Source organism: Scardinius erythrophthalmus, assembly GCF_964197995.2.
Source record: "Scardinius erythrophthalmus genome assembly, chromosome: 19".
NCBI lineage: Eukaryota > Metazoa > Chordata > Actinopteri > Cypriniformes > Leuciscidae > Scardinius > Scardinius erythrophthalmus.
The window spans coordinates 18,191,617-18,211,082 of record NC_138239.1 but is presented as its reverse complement, the minus strand read 5'-3'; the positions used below and the strand labels follow the sequence as shown (position 1 = coordinate 18,211,082).

The following is a 19,466-nucleotide window of genomic DNA, read 5'->3' as shown; positions in this document are numbered from 1 at the left end:
CTGACTAAATACACCTCCAGCATTGACTTGATTTCATTTTTGCCCATTTAGTTTGAGGTGAGCTCCATCCGTCCTGCCATGACAGTCTTGTCTGTCTTGTCACTGTTTAATGTTTCCTTGTTTGTCATGTGCCTGAGCACATGGCTCTGTCTTTGTTTGTGTTGGCCATGTGCTCCTCTTGTACCACCTCCTCATTTCCAGTTAAAGCAAAGGAGTACTAGACAAGAGGCTTGTTCGACTTGAATCGGCGCTGCACATACCGATCGTTGAATGTACCGCGAGAGCGATTAGAGAGCAGACATCTCTGTATGCTTTTCAATGGCTGTTTCTCAATTCCAAGAACGCAGAGAATGGACTTGTGTTCTCGTGGAGACCGGTCTTGCCAAGCTTCCTTGGAAGAACGAACTCGGAACCGGCCGCAATGACTTCTGGGACACCAGGCGAGTACTAGCTCAAGTCTGCATTCGATGCATCCTCGGTATCAAGAACACATCCGGGTTCTTTCATGCGTCCTCTACTTGCGTTCTTGAGAATTGGGTCTGAACTTCGACGGTTATGATGGCGTAAAACGAGAACACAAGGACGCAAGATCGCTGAAGAACGCATATTGAGAAACACCCAATCACTCTCGCGGTACTTTGATGTCATAAACCGATCGGTCTGTGCAGTGCCGGTTCAAGTCAAACAAGCCTAACAACTAAACAAGGGGGCTTGGCCCTTGTTTAATCATTGTCTAGTACTCATTTGTTTGATTGTGTTCACCTGATCCTCATGTGCTGTTCCCTTTATATTGTGCCCCTTCCCCTAATGTCTTTGCTGGTTTGTTTTGTGGTGTGTTCATGTTGGCGTGCATGTATCTGTAGTGTATCTGTAGTGTATCTGTAGTTTATCTGTAGTTTATCTGTAGTTTATCTGTAGTGTATCTGTAGTGTATCTGTAGTTCATCGTTTCCAGTTGTAGTGTATCCTTGTTTCTATTTTGTTTTTTCCTCTTCTCAGTCTTTTGTTTTTCTATTTTGATTTCATTTCTACTTAAGATTTTCATCTCCAGTATCTAGTTCCCTGCAAGTTTGTTCTTTTGTTTCATTTTTTGTTTCCAAGGTCCAGTTATTTCTAGCGTGTTTAATTTAGTATCTTCTCTCTTGTCTTGCTTTATCTTGTGTCTTGTCTTGTTCATCGTGTTTGTCCCTGCCCTGCATCCTGAGATTTCCTGGCCACTGACCCTCACTGCCTGGCAGCTAGATGGGGTAGCAGTCTGATTCTCAAGAGTCAAGCCTCTGGTTCTGTGAGCCTCTGCCTGGCAGCAACATTGAATAGATCATCAAGCCCTGCCCTATAGTTTGAATGTTTTCACGCCTCACTCTCCTTGTTCCCTGTCTACAATCTTGTCAATAAAACATCACTGCTCTTTCTGCATCTGGGTCCTCTCTCTTGCAGAACCATAACATTATTGTCATAAAATGTATTTATTCATGAACCAACCCAAGTTCATGCTGCATCCACCCTTAAAATTAGGTCTCCATAGTTGATTCCATTGGCTCAAAAATCTTTTAATGGGTGCTCTTTAGCACTCAATTACAATTCAAAAGCATGTTATGATGTTGTTTGATCTATGTTTATAATGACCATTAATGTCTGTTTAATTAGAATAAGTATAGCATAGCATACAGATAACCTGATAGCTTAGGTCAGGGGTCTTCAACTAAAATCGCTTGAGGTCCAGTAAATGAACCCTCCTCACCAGCCGAGGCCCGGACAATTATATATCTAAAAATATGAATTGATGGGTTTTACCAGACTAAAGAAATGAGTGTAGATTACTTTTTTTTTATTGAACAAAATATAATGTTATGGATAAACATATGTCTTTTCATATGTATAAGCAGCCATAAGTAATCCTTCACAAAACTGATCTAATTTTAATGCTGTTCTGTTATGTCCTTTAAGTTGATTTGGTACAAAATATCTGAATTCAACCAGTAACAATGTCTGACAAAAAATATGATTAAGGAAACTGTGCAAAATGCCTTCATCTCTAAATGTGCACTAAACATACATTAATTTTAACATTAACAACTTAAAAGGAAAACTAAAGTGCTTTTTTCGGCTGAACTGAGATTAACAATCACAATCAACGCAAACCTCCTTGTATTGTCTCTACTTAACTAAATCAATGTATCTAATGTTGATAATCAGCAATATCATTCAGAAACACATATGCAAAAAATAGTGCCACCAGTGTTGGAAAAATTAAAAAGTGCAAGAAACCCTTTATCTCTTATTTTGTACAGTCCATAAAAATGTAAATAACCTCTTATGAAATTTAAATAAAATTGTTTAAAATTCACTGTATTCTCAGTGAACACTCATATGCTCGATGTTGGGCGGCGAATGAGTGAGAGAGGACGACCCGTGTAGATCGCTCATACTGGGCTTTGAGCTCATTTATTTTCTGCGCCCTTACCTCGGACTGCTGAAGATAAGTTTATTCTAATAAGTGTCTATGTTTAGCTTCGTAATGACATTTAATGTTTCCACTTTGAACAACCGCGACAGACTCGGAGCAAATGAGACACACAGGCCTTGTAACAGTTACAGCTCGATGCAGGAAGAATAAATGCGTATTTTCCCACCGGAAAACTCGGTTTTCAGCGTCAACTTTACTAATTTTTGAAAATGCCATTGTTTTTCACTCACTGAAAGTTTTATCTCTCTGCGTTTTTCACTCGCTGAAAGTTTCATCTGTCTGCGCGCTCTCTGCTCTCTTCATTGCACGCAATGACTGCGCGTCTGAACGTAGCAACAGTGAGCATAGTAACTGTAGTAGCAACCATCTATGGCAACCATAGCAACCCGTTGCGCTGTTGGACCCAAACGGCTCTACTGAGCTGACTTTGATGTGCCTGATATAAATGTGTTTTTATTAGAAAATAGCGGTATTTATTTATTTCATTATGTCAAAAGGCTTCGCGGTCCGTATGGACGCATTTTGCGGTCCGGATTCGGACCGGGGTCCGCCAGTTGGTGACCCCTGGCTTAGGTTATCCACCTCAACAATATTTAATGTAATTACGTGTTAAATGTCCAAATATTTCAGTTATAAAAAGAAATTAATGTTCAATTATTAATTTATAAATTTTTTATAGTGTACGAAATTATGTCCAATTTGTTTTATAAAGTGCAGTATTCTAAGATATTATATACATACAGTATTTTAGCAGGCCTTCATGCAAATGTTTTTTTTTTCTTTACGTTTTTTCATGAGATCAGGTTGTTGATACCATGGCTTTGCCTTATAGTTAATTCATTAATGTGCTGTTGTCATAATATCTCACACTATAAACTTAGTAAAACTTAAAAATCCAAGGCAACTTAATGCGTTCAGATTTTTTAAGTTCTCTCCACTATTGTACTAAGTAACACTTTGTTTTGTCAATTAGAATTTGTTTGTTCACTAAATGCAAAAAAACCTCATTCAGCCAATGAATTAATCAATTCATCAAATGCAAATTTTCATTTAGTAACACAACAAATTCATTTATTGTTTTGATTGCAGTATATATAGTCGTAAAGGAAATATTTATATAAGTCAGTAAACAGCAAAACAATAATCATATAACAGTAAACATAATTTATTCATGCTGTAATGGATGCTGGGAATGCACAAACTCTTATTTTAGCAATATGAAGTTCTTTGTTCAGACAACTGTGTTTGGTACAACATTTGGGGGAATTATGTTGGTCTGTCATCGGTTTTATGTAGTTTCAAGAAAAATGTTTTTTTTTTGTATTTACTAAATGTTTCGTTTACTCAAAAATGTAGTTGCTTTTTTACAATGAAGGGTAGAATAAAATAAATATGTAAATGAACTAATTCATGAAAATAGTACCTCTTATTAACAATAAAACACATAATGGTTCATGCATGCATGATATTGTTTTTTTTTACTTTTTTAAAATTGTTTTAACAGACTGTGCCCATTCATCACTAAGACCTAAATGTGGAAGTATTTAATAGATGTGTTGTAAATCAGCAGAGAAAAACGTTATCATAGAACCTTGTCAGGTGCTCCTGGAATGGTCAGGTGTTGAGGAAATATATTTGTTTTGCACACATTGAGGGATCAAGTGATTCGCATGCAAGCTGTCATGTGAACCAAGAGGGGAGATAAATTATCTTAAAACAACACATATGGCCACAGCTGAGGACATAGAATCCTAAATCCCCTCACCATTCCCAAAACTTCATAGCACTTCTGAATCCTTGTAGCATTCCAAGCCCCTGCCATTGTGAGAACATGATTCCAACATTCTTGTTTGATTTGTTGGTGTTCTACTGCCCCTGTCCCAGTATGGCCTGGGCTGGGCCCCCTAGTCTGTTTTTTTTTTTTTTTTCTCTCAGTTCTGGGATTAAATAAGAATTCCAAATAGCCATTTGTATTGGGAACTGATCTTTTTTTTTTTTTTTTTTATCAGAACATTATGTGTTATTTTCTTATTGTGCTCAATCCATGCATGCATGTGGGCAAGGAAGAGTGGGATGTTTGTGTACATCCTGCTAATCTAAACTCTAAGGATGGCCAGTTATTTTGGTGTAGTGCCTGTTTGGATCCACAAAAAAAAAAAAAAAACATAATAAACTAAGGCAGCTGTTGCATGTGCAGCACCTATGCAATCACTTGCCAGAGAAGCCATTTGCCAAGGTTAGTGGGTTAGAGCTCAGAATCCCTACAAGCCTTCAGTAATACTGAAACATATACTCTTGGTAACACCCCGTAAATAACCCTAATTAGAGACACCAACAAAGCCAATGGCTAAATTTAACTAAACCTCACAACTGTCAATATACAGACACACATTCCCAATTGTGTTTGAAAACACGTGGGGTTATGCCTTAAAACCCTATATAAAAAAAAAAAATACATGTGAAATCTACAGTAATTTACTGTTTGTGCACAGGAAATTACTGTATACGAGTTCACAGTAGAATACTGTGTAAAGTATTCTGCAAATATACTTTTCACAGTATTCAAAAAGTGTAAATATACTGCAAGTCAAAAATTGCAGTAATGAAAGAAGTACTGCATAGTCACAGTAATCAGCAAAGTCCTGTAAAAAACAACTCAGGACTGAGTTTTATGTCTCTGGGGGAGAGTCAGTAGCAGTAGCTTGCCTTGCTGTTTATCAGGCTTGCTAATGCTACTAGTATCTCTGTGTGAGAGGAACGAGCTGAGGCTACAGTTAGCCAGTGCTCTGATATTTATACTTGGCCTGTTAGCTGATATGAAACCAATAACATCACAGTAGGGAGAAACTAGGGTGACCAGATGTCCCGAAAAAATTCGGTTTGAGTGACTAATCAAAGTTTAACCTGATAGAAAAATATTTATTTAATGTTATCTGTGTTGTATTTAATCTGCAATAACAATGTGGACTTTTTTAAAGCTCCGTTTGGCCATTAACTTTTAAATGCATTATTATGCATTAATATGAGAAGAGTTCTCTGCATAAAAGACCCGCGACTGCAGATCAAAGTGCTACTGCATTTCTCTCCGATACAGTAGGAAACTAAATGTGGAGGAATTTATATTTGACAAGATGATTGACAGGTCAGTTTGCATGACAGGATGCGTGTAACTAAGCAACAGAGAGCAACCGTTAAAGACACAAATGTATGACGTTATAGTAGGCCTATGTCCCAAAGCTTGTCTACTCTTCTGCACACACTCAAAAGTATGCACTTTTTCTTCACAAAAAGAGTACATACTTTCAGGGTGTAGTATAAGTAGGCGAATTGAAACGCAGCATAGGTCTCGGCTGGGAGAAAATATCAATCATGAATAGGCAACTTCCACCTGCTCACCCTTCAAACGTGAAACCACCCATAGCTGTGGCCAATGATAGCATATGGAGATCACTATAAAACCAGGAACCCTCTTGCACTCAAGGTTGGTTTGTTCTGGCTACAGATTGCTGATGAGGTGCTGAAGATGAGGATGGCCCAGAGTGTGACATACTGAAGAGAGTGAAGTCTATATAATCCCTGCTAACTCCTCTGTGAAGTATTGCCTTTTTCCTGTCTTATCTTTACTTTTGACGGTGGCATAGATTTGGTTCAGGCATGTGGAAGAAGCTGCCATGGATACCCCAGACCAGCAAGAACCTCTGTTCTCACGTTTTTTTGTCTAAATTAAAGATTTGTTAACCATATTCTGCTATAGGTGGTCTTGTCTTGATGCAGCATAACCTCTCTTTGCCTGGGAGGCGTATAAAAAAAAAAAGTATCTGCCATCACCATACTGTGTGTGGTAGCATGGTATGCTCACCCAATAAGAACAAAAAAAATGTTGTTACTGTTCAATAATTAATAATAAATATTGTTTGCTGGCTTTCTGCAGTTATTGTTGAACCCTAATACTGTTTAAGAAAATCTGTAGTTTAGTTAAGGTTACATTACTGGCACTGTAACTTAGGGTTGTTTACACGACACCGTTTTAAATAAAAAATATAAAACTTGTGCATTTTGGCCGTTCATTTACGACAAGGGCGTTTTGGGTGCCTGAAAACGCAAACTTTTAAAAACGTGTTTCAAAGTTTAAGTTTTTGAATGTATGTAAACAACCAAATGTAAACAACCAAAAACGTGCATCTCTGAAAACGATAACGTCATGCACATGCGTATTATGTGTTCAGTCTATAGTGTTTCATCGTCATCTAATGGCCTGGCCGCAGAATACAGTATTTTTAGTCGTTTTTCAACTAAATCTGTGTTGATCTGTGTGAGTGGGTATCGTTTTGACAATGGTGTCGTCTGTACACGGAAAATTCAAAGGAAAAACTTCTCCATTTTAAGCATAGTGTTGTCGTGTAAACGTACCCTAAAAAATACAGAATTAAACTTTATATTTTACAGTAAAAATCAGAAATTACTTTTATTTTAAAGTTAAAACACTACTTCTTTAAAGTAACACTTCGACTTTTTGGGACTTAAGCTTATTCACCGTATCCCCCAGAGTTAGATAAGTCCATACATACCTTTTTCATCTCCGTGCGTGCTGTAAGTCTGTTTGCCGCACCCACCGCTAGCCTAGCTTAGCACAAAGACTGGATGTAAATGGCTACAGCTACCATACTAATCCCAATAAGTGACAAAATAACGCCAACATTTTCCTATTTACATGTTGTGATTTGTATAGTCACAGTGTGTACAAATAACAAGGTCATATGAGACACAGCCATTTTTTTAAACGTTTAAATACTGGGAACTATTTTCTCAGAAGGCGAAGCACTGCTACTTGGGCGGAGTCATTACTATGCTAGCAGTAGCCATTTACATCCAGTCTTTGTGCTAAGCTAGGCTAGCGGTGGGTGCGTCAAACAGACTTACGGAGATGAAAAAGATATGTATGGACTTATCTAACTCTGGGGGATACGGTGAATAAGCTAAAGTCCCAAAAAGTCGAAGTGTTCCTTTAACCAAAAATACATTATTTGGACATTACTATTTTATTTTACAGTGAAAACATTATTAGGCTACCATTAAAAAAGCAGTACTTGCAAATTTGTGTTTTTATTTACAGGAACATAGTCACTATTGTAAATGAAAACAGCAAAATACAGTTATTTCTTCTACAGTAAGTTACTTGTCAATAGCTGCCAGTTAATAACTGTTTTTATTTTACAGTAAGTTACTTGACACTTGCTGCCAGTTAATGACTTTTTATTTTACAGTAAGTTACTTGACACTTGCTGCCAGTTAATGACTTTTTATTTTACAGTAAGTTACTTGTCACTTGCTGCCAGTTAATTACTGTTTATTTTACAGTAAGTTACTTGTCACTTGCTGCCAGTTAATTACTGTTTATTTTACAGTAAGTTACTTGTCAATTGCTGCCAGTTAATTACTGTTTATTTTACAGTAAGTTACTTGTCACTTGCTGCCAGTTAATTACTGTGAATTTTACAGTCAATTTAGTGTAGTTTTACAGATCGACAGCTATCATTAAATGAGCAGTTCAGCATAGAAAGCATTGTGAGGGCTATAGTCCATTTGAAAATTAACGCTTTTTTCATGCAGTCTAAATTTCATTTTGAATATCGAGAAAATACGCAGCTTTTTTTTCAGTGCTCCATTTTATACCATTACCATGTTGTTGTTTTTTTTACATGACCGGCTGTCCCATAAAAGAGTTTAACACCACCACTCAATTTATACTACTATTATAGGCATATAAGAGTCCTATTTCAGGGGCTGCTGTCTCAAGGGATGTGGGAGCACTCCTCTCCCACACCCTACAGAGAGCTAAAACTGATCTCAGCCCCACAAGTGACTTTCCTCTCTGCTGTTCAGACCATGTTTCAGGCCATTAACCAACTATATGTTACTTAATCGTTTGTTGCTAATATATATATTAATAAATATATTAACCACTGTCATTACAAAATATTATAAAAGCTTCTTTAAATTTTATTATAAATGTAATAAATGCAAATTTTCCACAAAAAAACAACAACAACAATTTCCTCCGTAGCATTCAAATTAATAGTCAAGTCAAGTCAAGTCATCTTCATTTATATAGCGCTTTTAACAATGTAGATTGTCTCAAAGCAGCTTTACAGAGATAAGCGTATAATTTAAGGTAACAGAGATTGTTTCGGCTTTACAGCAGAGTTAAGTTATTTCCATCTAAAGTTAGTTTTAATTGATTTGGTTCCGTCGCAATGATCATTTGTTATTAAATTAGGGGCCGCTAAGACGACACCATTCTCTCTACACAGACTTTAAACGCGAACCTGTGAGAAACGCTGATGGCGTTCACATGCGCATTTAGAATGGGTTCTATAGTTATGTGCGTTAGAATATACGCAGGTTTGGAATTCCCTACAAGCCAAGCCTAAACAAAATACTTGTCTTTCCTTATAAATTTTGATAAGGAATTTTATTTTATTTGTTGCTTTGGGGTAGGACCGCAAGACAAATTTTCCCGACAACGCCTTATCTGTAGAGTGGTAGTGGGATCCTCCATAGGGAGAGACTAGTTGGCACTTCAGCACTGCGTTGTCATCGGTCCAGGTGAAGGTCCTTCGTCAGATCTGGATACGGCCTGGATCCGGCAGGCTGCAGGAAAAACCTTGGGATAAACACAGACACTAAAATTAGCGTAGATGCCATTCTTCTCATGATGTAACGAGTACATCAGGATTTTTGGGAAGTGTTCCCGGTTCCGGCTGACCTAATCTATGCAGCATAACATTAAATTATAGAAGTCTATAATGTATTATGTGAAAGCTAGGTCAAAGAGATGTGTCTTTAATCTGGCTTTGAACTGACAGAGTGTGTCTGCTTCCCGGACAATGGTAGGAAGACTGTTCCAGAGTTTTGGTGCTAAATAGGAAAAGGATCTACCGCCAGCAGTGGATTTTGATATTCTAGGTATAATCAACTGGCCGGAATTTTGAGATCGTAATAGACGTGACGGACTATAATGCGTTAAGAGCTCGCTCAAGTACTGCGGAGCTAAACCATTCAGTGCTTTGTAAGTAATCAGCAATATTTTAAAATTTATGCGATGTTTAATAGGGAGCCAGTGCAGTTTTGACAGAACTGGGCTAATATGGTCATACTTCCTGGTTCTGGTAAGAACTCGAGCTGCTGCGTTTTGGACCAGCTGTAGTTTGTTTATTAAGCGTGCAGGGCAACCACCCAGTAGAGCATTACAATAATCTAGCCTTGAGGTCATGAACGCATGAACTAATTGTTCCGCATTTGTCAATGAGAGCATATGACGTAATTTAGATATATTTTTAAGATGGAAAAATGCAGTTTTACAGATACTAGACACGTGACTTTCAAATGAAAGATTGGTATCAAAGAGCACACCCAGGTTCCTAACCAACGACGAAGACTTAACAGAGCAGCCATCAAGTGTTAGACAGTATTCTAGATTATTACGTGAGGAAGTTTTTTGTCCAATAATTAGAAACTCTGTTTTTTCAGAATTTAGAAGTAGGAAATTACAAGTCATCCAATTTTTTATATCCGCTATGCATTCCGTTAATTTTGTGAATTGATAAGTTTCGTTAGGTTTTGAAGAAATATAGAGCTGAGTATCGTCAGCATAACAGTGAAAGCTAATTCCATGTTTCCTAATGATATCTCCTAAGGGTAGCATGTACAGAGTGAACAGCAGCGGTCCTAATACTGAGCCTTGTGGTACGCCATACTTAACCTGTGATCGATGAGACATCTCATCATTTACTGCTACAAACTGATAACGGTCAGATAAGTATGATTTAAACCATGCTAGTGCATTTCCTGTAATGCCAACATAATGTTCTAATCTATTTAAAAGAACGGTGTGGTCGATGGTGTCAAATGCAGCGCTAAGATCGAGTAACACTAATAGAGAGATACAACCACGATCGGATGATAAGAGCAAATCATTTGTGACTCTAACGAGAGCTGTTTCGGTACTATGGTATGGTCTAAATCCGGACTGGAAATCCTCGCAGATATCATTTCTTTCAAGAAAGGAACACAGTTGTGAGGATACTGCCTTTTCTAATATCTTTGACAGAAAAGGTAGATTCGAGATCGGCCTGTAATTGACTAATTCTGAAGGATCAAGTTGCGTTTTTTTAACAAGCGGTTTAATCAAAGCCAGCTTAAAGTTTATTGGTACGTATCCTAGAGACAAAGACGAATTAATGATATTAAGAAGAGGATCTATGACCTCTGGAAGTATTTCTTTCAGTAGCTTAGTCGGTATAGGGTCTAACATACATGTTGTAGATTTAGATGATTTAATGAGTTTAGTAAATTCTTCCTCTCCTATAGCAACGAATGAATCAAATTTTTCCTCAGGGAGACTACAATGCACTGCCTGATGTGATACTGTAGTAGACGGTTGCATAGTTATAATTTTGTCCCTGATATTATCAATCTTATAAGTGAAGAAGTTCATAAAGTCATTACTGCTGTGTTGCTTGGAAACTTCGGTGCTTGAAGCTTTATTTTTCGTTAGTTTAGCCACCGTTTCAAATAAATACCTAGGATTATGTTTATTTTCTTCTAATAGGGTTGAAAAATAAGCAGATCTAGCAGCTTTTAAAGCCTCTCTGTAAGTAATTGAGCTCTCTTTCCATGAAATGCGAAATACCTCTAGTTTTGTTTTCTTCCAGTTGCGCTCCATTTTTCTGGCTGCTCTCTTAAGGGCCCGAGTGTGCTCGTTGTACCACGGCGTTGGACTATTTTCTTTAATCTTCTTTAAGCGCAACGGAGCAACTGTGTCTAAAGTGCTGGAAAAGAGAGAGTTAAACGTTTCTGTTGTAATATCTAGTTCTTCTAAGCTATCTGAGATGCTGAGATGATGAAACTGATTAGGAAGATTATTAATAAAGCAATCTTTAGTAGCAGAAGTGATAGGTCTCACATATTTGAAACACGGAGTCGGCTTTGCAGCCTTGGCTAAATGCAAATTACACGAGACTAGATAATGATCTGAGATGTCATCGCTCTGCTGCAGAATTTCAACGGCATCCACATCTATTCCGCGTGATAATATTAGATCTAGAGTATGATTACGACGATGAGTAGGTCCTGACACGTGTTGTCTAATAGAAAATTATGTATATTATTCAGTTTAGTACTAATAGAAAGCTATATAGACCAATATGCTTTCTTTTTAAGATCTGTTTAAATACCAAAGTCATGTGTTATTTGTGGATAAAATATTGTGGATTAAATATTTTATTGTATTTAGTTACAAAGGAGACTTGGAGCTGGCCGACAAAGGAGACCTGGGGCTAGGGAAAATCAATGGCAGAGACAAGGCTTGAATGTGGGCTTGGATCAGGGAATTCAGGAGTTCACACGGTCTGGGAGGAATCGAATTCGGAGGAAGAATGGAATTTTTGGTCAAAATCTTGTAATGACAATGCAAGAGTCAAGCACTCTGTAAAGTCTGTTCCAGCACATCCCAAAGACTTTCAATTAATTTAAGGTCTGGACTCAGAGATGCCAGTTCATGTGTTAAAATGATTCTTCATGCTCGCTCCCAACCATTCTTTCACAATTTGAGCCTGATGAATCTTGACATTGTCATACTATATATGGCCATGTCTTCCTACATGGTTGTTTAAGAAATTTAAAGCTACATATTCCATCAATTATGGTTAGAAGAACTGTTGCCAAACATATAACATAATAATCACTGTGATAATGCAGCAACTTTTTTGTCCATGCAGACATTGTATATATAAATAGGCTTACCATTGGGGAAAGTAAAAGTAACCAAACGCTCTTTGATTATTTTTTATGTACTCGCTTAATTAATTTTTAATGTTAATAACTGTAGAAATTATGGTATTTATTCAGTTTATTGAGATTGAGATTGGTGAGAAGGAGAAGGTTTGAACCTCACAAATGGCATTCCAGCCCTGTGCCCTTAAGCAATACACTCTCATTAGTCATTCTTTCTTCATCTTACAAAGTCATGACCTTTGGTATCTCTCAGATAAAGTGTCTAGTCAAAGTGCCAGTCTAGTGTCCTGGCCTGAGTGTCTCCTTTTAAGGAAAACTCCATTGCAAATAATCTTGTGATTGATTTTGATTTATGTCTGATGGACTGGTTGAGCTACTCTTTACAGTAAACTTCATATCACAGAGTGATCACACTTGTGTGCAATTCTGCACCTGCTCAGCTTGTGGTTGAAGGACATGAGCACCTTGCAGATACATGCATCTGCAAAAACACTGCTGTTGATGGATGACATCAGCTCAGATTTATCTGTACGTATTGCTCTCTGTCCATAAGAGGTGAAAAGGTGTCTCAAACATGTCACTCTGTCATTACCATAAGGCTATTAAAAGCCTATGTTACTGACTGTCATCAGACAGTATTGCCATGTGAAAGGAAGTTCACAGACATCATTCCATACCTGTCATGCTCACGCCAGACTTGCAACTTCACAGACTGGCACGTTATTTTTGAACTTTTGTTACAATGGAGTCTTTAATTATAACGGCCATTAAATATAGTGAGTGTTTACAGCTCTTGATTGCAAAAGGACGCATGGTGACATGAACACTAAAAACGAGCCCATGTGAAAACGGAGAGCACAAAAATAAATAAATGTCCTTGAATATAAATGTAATCATCACAGACAAACATACAAAGAAATTGTATACTGTACTGTAATAGGTCTACTGTACTGTTCTATGGGGGTGACTGGGGCTAGAAGTTATTGCATCTTTGTCATACTGTATGTATTTACATATTATCTTGACCAAAAAGATGATATATTTGTGTTATCTTTTTTAAACGAACAGAATTTTGTAATTATTTTTAATCTTTAAATTGAAATAAAACGCCTTTAATAGACAGTGTAGCCTAATGGTTACCATTTGTGACAACTATCCCCATGTAGTGTGACACTGTCTTTTTATCCGGGGCAATACCGGAAAATATCCGGGGAAATACCTTTTTTTAGGCAAGACTTTATCATATGCGCCTTAACAGAAGCTGAATTAAAAAATAGACCTACCCTGAGAAATATTAATTGGAGCAGCAGGCCTGAAAAGTGTGATAACTAGTCTCCCTTACTATTGATTGACAAAAAAGACACGTCACACACTGCTTTATTGCTTTTCTCACGAGAGGAATAGACTATGCAGTCATGCCGTTGTGCACCTGTTGCACACGTGTCACTGGTCGCAGGTCAGTCCTGTGTAAGTCTAGAGCTAGGCTACATACCAGAACGGAAGCCGCGCGTTCCTGGCTCGTGCAGTCATCGTGCGCGCGAGATTCATCAGAGGTTCGGGAAGAATGAATGAAGGTGTCATTGGAATTTTGTGGGCGGTGAAAGAGCAGGAAAGTAAGGGATATGATCTAACTTTTTTATGGTCCGCGCCAGAGTCTGGAACCATATATATGGGTGGTGATGGAGAGGAGATGCACAGATCATTAGGGAGCTGAGCAGGCAACACCGATTGCTTTGGGACTCTTAATTTACCATTAAAGAGAACTATCGCCCACCACTGACAGGCAGCCTTACAGCAAAACTCACAACCGAGAGTTGAAGACACAAACTCCAGATCATAGACATGGGACTGCTGCGTGTTGAAGAGCTGGTAAGTTTTGTGGTGATGCATGCGCGTTGTTGACACACTCTAAACATTAATGTGTTGGCTAAACAGTTTGCATCTCTTTTTCTTTCTTTCTTTCTTTTTTTTTTTTTTTTTTTTGAGGTATGAATGAAATTATGTTCAACCAACAAACTATATTGAGTTAGTTAGAAGAACTTAATAATTCGTAATTAAACAAATGACAGCATTAAACACTTAACATGTATTTCCCTTTACTTTTAACATTTATTCTCCTTATCCAGTCCTGTGCAAAGCATGCTGGGAACTATAAATCCACTATACCCAATTTCCAAAGTTATCAAGACAATTTCATTATTAAGTTAACTTAATTTAAAAAATAATTTAATGCAAAACATTTAATTTAAATTACACAATATTAAGTTAATGTAATCAACATTACTCAACAAAATAATGTTTGCAACTTAAAATGTTTAATTATATGAATACGTTTTTAACTTGCAGCCAAGCATTTATTTAAGTTGTGGTAACCGCAGGTTCCCTGAATTACTTGTGCATGTATTGAACTAACTTCAATTTTACTAACAAAATTTATATGGATAGAATTTATTTTGCTAAAGAAATGCAAATATCCAATGCAAATACGTGTCACATTTTTTAAAGAGAAAAAAAAGAGATAGAAAGCACACCCACACAACATTGTATGTTTGTGTGTGTATATAGAAAGGCATAAATGAGAAAAAAAGAAAGGGGGGGGGGGGTCGGGTGATGTGGTGTTATTAAATATCTGTCAGCGATTAAGAAGGTTCCAGGATGTCTAGAATAAGCCAACTGCATTGGCCTGTCTTCCTATTTTAAACAACAGAAATGTGTGTAATTATTTTAGGTTCTCAAAACAGCTGAACACTCCCTTCACCCCACCCACACAATCACTAAATCAAATTACATCTACTTTAAACTACACACTTGTTCTTTCTCTGGAAGCTGTTCAATCCTTGAAAAAAAGCTGTGGTCACACTAGACCACAGATGCTTGTGCTACATTGACTTCCACTCATATGCATACAATATCCAAGACTTATGTGTGTCACATCTAATCACAGGTCACCGGGAAGAGAGGTGAGGGGAAGGTGGCAGGAGGTGCCTGTGCAGAGGCGTTCGCTGCAGGAGAATATGAGACCAGCATCATTCAGGAGAAACAGGATGGTCTTCAGACACAACAGGACCTGAATGACACCTCGCAGAAAGACATCAAACTGAGTGAAGAGAAGCTCAAACTCAATGTAAGAATGAATAGGCCTACAACTTGATAAAAGAGAACATGCCTTTACATTTTCGCACAGTAGCATAATGAAAAAACATCTGTCTTTTTATTTTTCTTAGGTTGACCGGTCAGGACATTTAAAACTAGAAACTGTAGAAGACCTCTTTAACATTTTGGAGTTGAGGAAGAGGAGAAAGGAAAGGAAGATTCAAGTGCTAAAGAAACAGCCAGAGCCTGATATCCTGGTAAGGAACTCTTTCCACAATAAACTACAGCTATATCATTTTAAACCCCTAAAATTTACAGATTTGAGGTGTAATTATTGGCTAACATTTTTTCAGCCTGATACAGTGGACGAGGCTTTGTTCCTAAAGGCTGTCACAGAAAAAAAAATACTTGTTGTTGAGAAATATTTATCAGATGGTGGAGACCCTAATGCCTGTGATCATGTGAGTGTGCAACACAAAAACACTCACACACACATCTCACACTCTCCTTCAGTTGTGCTGAGTGTTCCAATACACATCTAACCCTTGTAAACTAGTGTTATTTCAGTACATATATGTATAGGCCTATATATATATATATATATATATATATATATACAAATCAAAATTTATTCAGACACCTTCAACATTTCTCACATTATCACAGTGTATTCGCTATAGTTTAGAAAATAGTAATAAAATATGACAAGAACTCAAGAGTTATCAAATCAGTTGATATTTCACTGGTTTTGGCCTTCCTTCTCTTAATGTCTCACAAATGAATTAAGTTTAATAGCATACAATTAACAATTAGCATACTATATACAATAGCAATAGTAAACAATTTTGTTTAGTCTGTGGAGTAAAAAGATCACATTATAATTAAAGTCACAAAACATAGTCGGGTCAAAGTGTCTGAATAATTTTTGGTCCCACATTTTTATACATTTTACTGGTAGTCCACTGTATGAAGACTTTTTGGGTATAATATGTCACAGTTTACTTTATTTTGCTATCCTCACTTACATAAATGAACTATAGTGTCCTGCACTCACTAGTAAAAATACGATCAAAAATTATATCTGGTGTCTGAATATTTTTTAGTTAGACTGTATATTTCGATTCAGCTTTAATTTATTTTTATTTCAGCTTTAGTTTTAGTAATATTGGTAGTTTCTTTTTTTTTATCTGATATATATATTTTATATTTTCCTTCTTTATTTCAATTTGTTTTTATTTTTAGTTAACAGGAACAACACTGACTCTCACTTGTTCTCTCTCTCAGTTTAAACGCTCAGCTCTGCATAAAGCCAGTGCACAAGGTCACACAGAGATCATGCAGAAGCTCCTGGAGAGTGGAGCATCCATGGATCAAAAAGACAAGGTAGCACAGATGGCTGATGTGACTTTTACACCAGTGCTACAAGATTATTTCCTCACATTTATTTTATATTATAATTCTGAGATTCAATTTTTTTTAATCATAATCATAGCTGGATGCCTCAGCTGTGCACTGGGCTTGTAGAGGTGGAAGCCTGCAAGCTCTGGAGCTGCTTCTAAATAAAGGAGCCAAATTCAACACCAGAGACAAGGTAGATATAAAGCCCCTGTGAGCATATGACACCAGATGGTCTTTGGACAGTGATAATAACATCCACAAATCATTCTAATGCTTTACATTCTAAAGTTTCTGTAGCAAGCAATGATAAAGCATAATGTATCCTTCTTGTGCTTAAAGTTTTCAATTTGCGCCTCTGGGTTGGCACTGTAATTTGCACTCTAAGCACTAGGTGCACTAACTAAAACTCTTCTTGTGTATCTTCAGCTATGCAGCACTCCCCTCCATGTTGCAGTTCGGACGGGACATTACGACTGTGCTGAGCTTCTCATTCACTGTGGAGCGGATGTCAATGCTAAAGACAGGGTAAGAATTCATTTTGCACATTATTTCCATAACATTCAGAAGCTTTAAAGTGCCATTATTATGCTTTTTCAAATATTACCTTTCATGCAGTGTGTAATATAGCTGTCTGTGAGTGTAAAAGGCCTGCAAAGTTTCAAGATCAAAGTGCACGACAAATAAAGTTAATGTCTCCTAAAAGAAAGAATCGAGTCGTCAGCAATTCCAGTCTTACTTCCAGTTATAAACCTACTTAACAATGTAACACATTTGCATATATTTGCATATGGTCTTCATTGGCTAATCATGCGAATCATGTTTACTTTGACCCACCCTCAAACACTGTAGTTGTAGCTGAGTTTGGTTTGTCGACATGTCAGAAGACGCTGTTTTTTAGCTCTGCAAATCCACTTTGCATGCACTTCCAAAGAATGAGGACTCAGGCTCGAATTGATATGGTAAAAACCAACTCCATTATTACTGTTCTTATCACGTTATGTACAAGTGCTGAGGCAGATCCGGAGCTAATTGGCGTTTGGTTTCCAACACGCACTGTAAGTGGTAGACAAATCACAACAGACTGGGCTGTCTGACCAATCAGAACAGAGTAGGCTTGCGGAAAGAGACAGAATGCATTTACGATGCATATACAATGCAACGTATATTATGAGGATGCATGTAACCCTATTGTAGGAGACCTACAAAACAAAATTAAGAACCTTTAAAACAGCATAATAGGGGCACTTTAATATGGTAATTTTAATATATAATGTTATAATATTATAATGTTAACATGACACTATGGTCTTGAGGAAAAGTGACTAAACTCATCTCTTCCATGAGCACTTAACCTCAACAAAAAATGTTTTATTTCCTTTTCCTTTAATCCTTCGTCATCTGGTTTATGCTAATCTGAGCAATGCCTGAACTTTGTATTTTGAGCACTTCTTGCGTTGTTTTTGCCACTTTTTACTCACTTAATTTAGTCCTAATTTGTAAGTCGTTTTGGACAAAAGCGTCTTCTAAATGACTAAATGTAAATGTACATTTTGTTAAAATTTATAACATTAGAAATGCATTGTCCCACATGTTGCTTTCTTCTCTAATGCTAATTTTTTGTGCTTGTGTAGGATGGAGACACACCAATGCACGACGCAGTGAGGATAAATAGATTTAAAATGATAAAATTGCTGATGATGTATGGAGCCAGTCTAAATGCCAAAAACAAGGTAAGTTCAATCAGGGTACATACAATCTTTAGTTTATGAGTTGAAGGTTACATGGTGCCCTCTAGAGACAGATTCAGTCACTACAGGATTATGTTTAATTCCCCGATGCTGACTCTCTAAATAAAATATCAAATTTAAGAAGCAAGATATGCAAAAAAAGATGACAGTGCAAATGATAAAAGAACAATGAAATAATTATCTCATACTGTATTCCTTGGAAGTCTTAGCTGTACAAATATATGTTTGAATAGGTATATTTTTAATGGATATGTCCTTAAAATGATCTGTCATTTACAGGATGGAAAGACACCAATGGAGACTCTGCTTTCATGGCAAAAAGGTGTGAAAAACATCCTGAATAACTTTAATGAAGAGGAAGCACCAAAGCCAGATGAACAACTTTTGTTTTGAATGTTTTCTATCTTTCTTTCTTTCTTTCTTTCTTTCTTTCTTTCTTTCTGAACAGTACTTTTCAATTTACGTAATGATGACGCTAATTGCTGGCAATAGAGCGTCCGAAATATTGATGAGGTTATTTGTAAATATTGTTTTCTCACTTGATTTTGAGAGAAAAAGAAGCTTGAGGGAGTGGCACAAGACATGAACATGTGTGAATGGTTGGATGTTTGTTTGCTTGTTCAGTGTATTTATTTAATATTATTTTAATTTCTTTTCTATACTTGTGACAGCATTTGAAAAATGTCCATGACCGTTTGATCTACTGGGAAAATGTCAAGACAGAATAGAGACCGAACTATAAGTTTTCAGAAAAGGAACAGAATGTGAATGCTGGTCTGAGAATGTTTTATTATGATGGATATTATTATTGTAATTGATTTGTGATTTTGGACTGGATTTGTGAAAGACTTGATACCGGGTTCACGGGCATGTGCATTGATAAATGTGTTTTGTAATTCTTGCACTTAAATGTAATTTTGAATAATATGAATCATATGTGAATAAAGTGTTCTGGTATGTGTCACC

At 36.9% G+C, this 19,466-nt stretch overlaps 1 protein-coding gene across 2 annotated transcripts in view; it reads left to right on the top strand.

Moving 5' to 3' along the window:
* The window catches only part of ankrd1a (ankyrin repeat domain 1a (cardiac muscle)), a 24,063-nt gene extending 4,597 nt beyond the window's left edge, over positions 1 to 19,466 (top strand). Inside the window, exons 1-9 of one of the 2 annotated variants that reach the window (XM_081347662.1) lie at positions 13,914 to 14,130; positions 15,206 to 15,385; positions 15,486 to 15,611; positions 15,708 to 15,815; positions 16,639 to 16,737; positions 16,847 to 16,945; positions 17,179 to 17,277; positions 18,384 to 18,482; positions 18,780 to 19,466. In XM_081347662.1, the coding sequence (XP_081203788.1) occupies positions 14,104 to 14,130; positions 15,206 to 15,385; positions 15,486 to 15,611; positions 15,708 to 15,815; positions 16,639 to 16,737; positions 16,847 to 16,945; positions 17,179 to 17,277; positions 18,384 to 18,482; positions 18,780 to 18,893 (951 nt within the window). In that variant the 5' untranslated portion in view covers positions 13,914 to 14,103 and the 3' untranslated portion in view covers positions 18,894 to 19,466. Of the gene's footprint in view, positions 1 to 13,913; positions 14,131 to 15,205; positions 15,386 to 15,485; positions 15,612 to 15,707; positions 15,816 to 16,638; positions 16,738 to 16,846; positions 16,946 to 17,178; positions 17,278 to 18,383; positions 18,483 to 18,779 lie in introns of those variants that run through there. The other variant, XM_081347663.1, reaches the window with a different exon arrangement.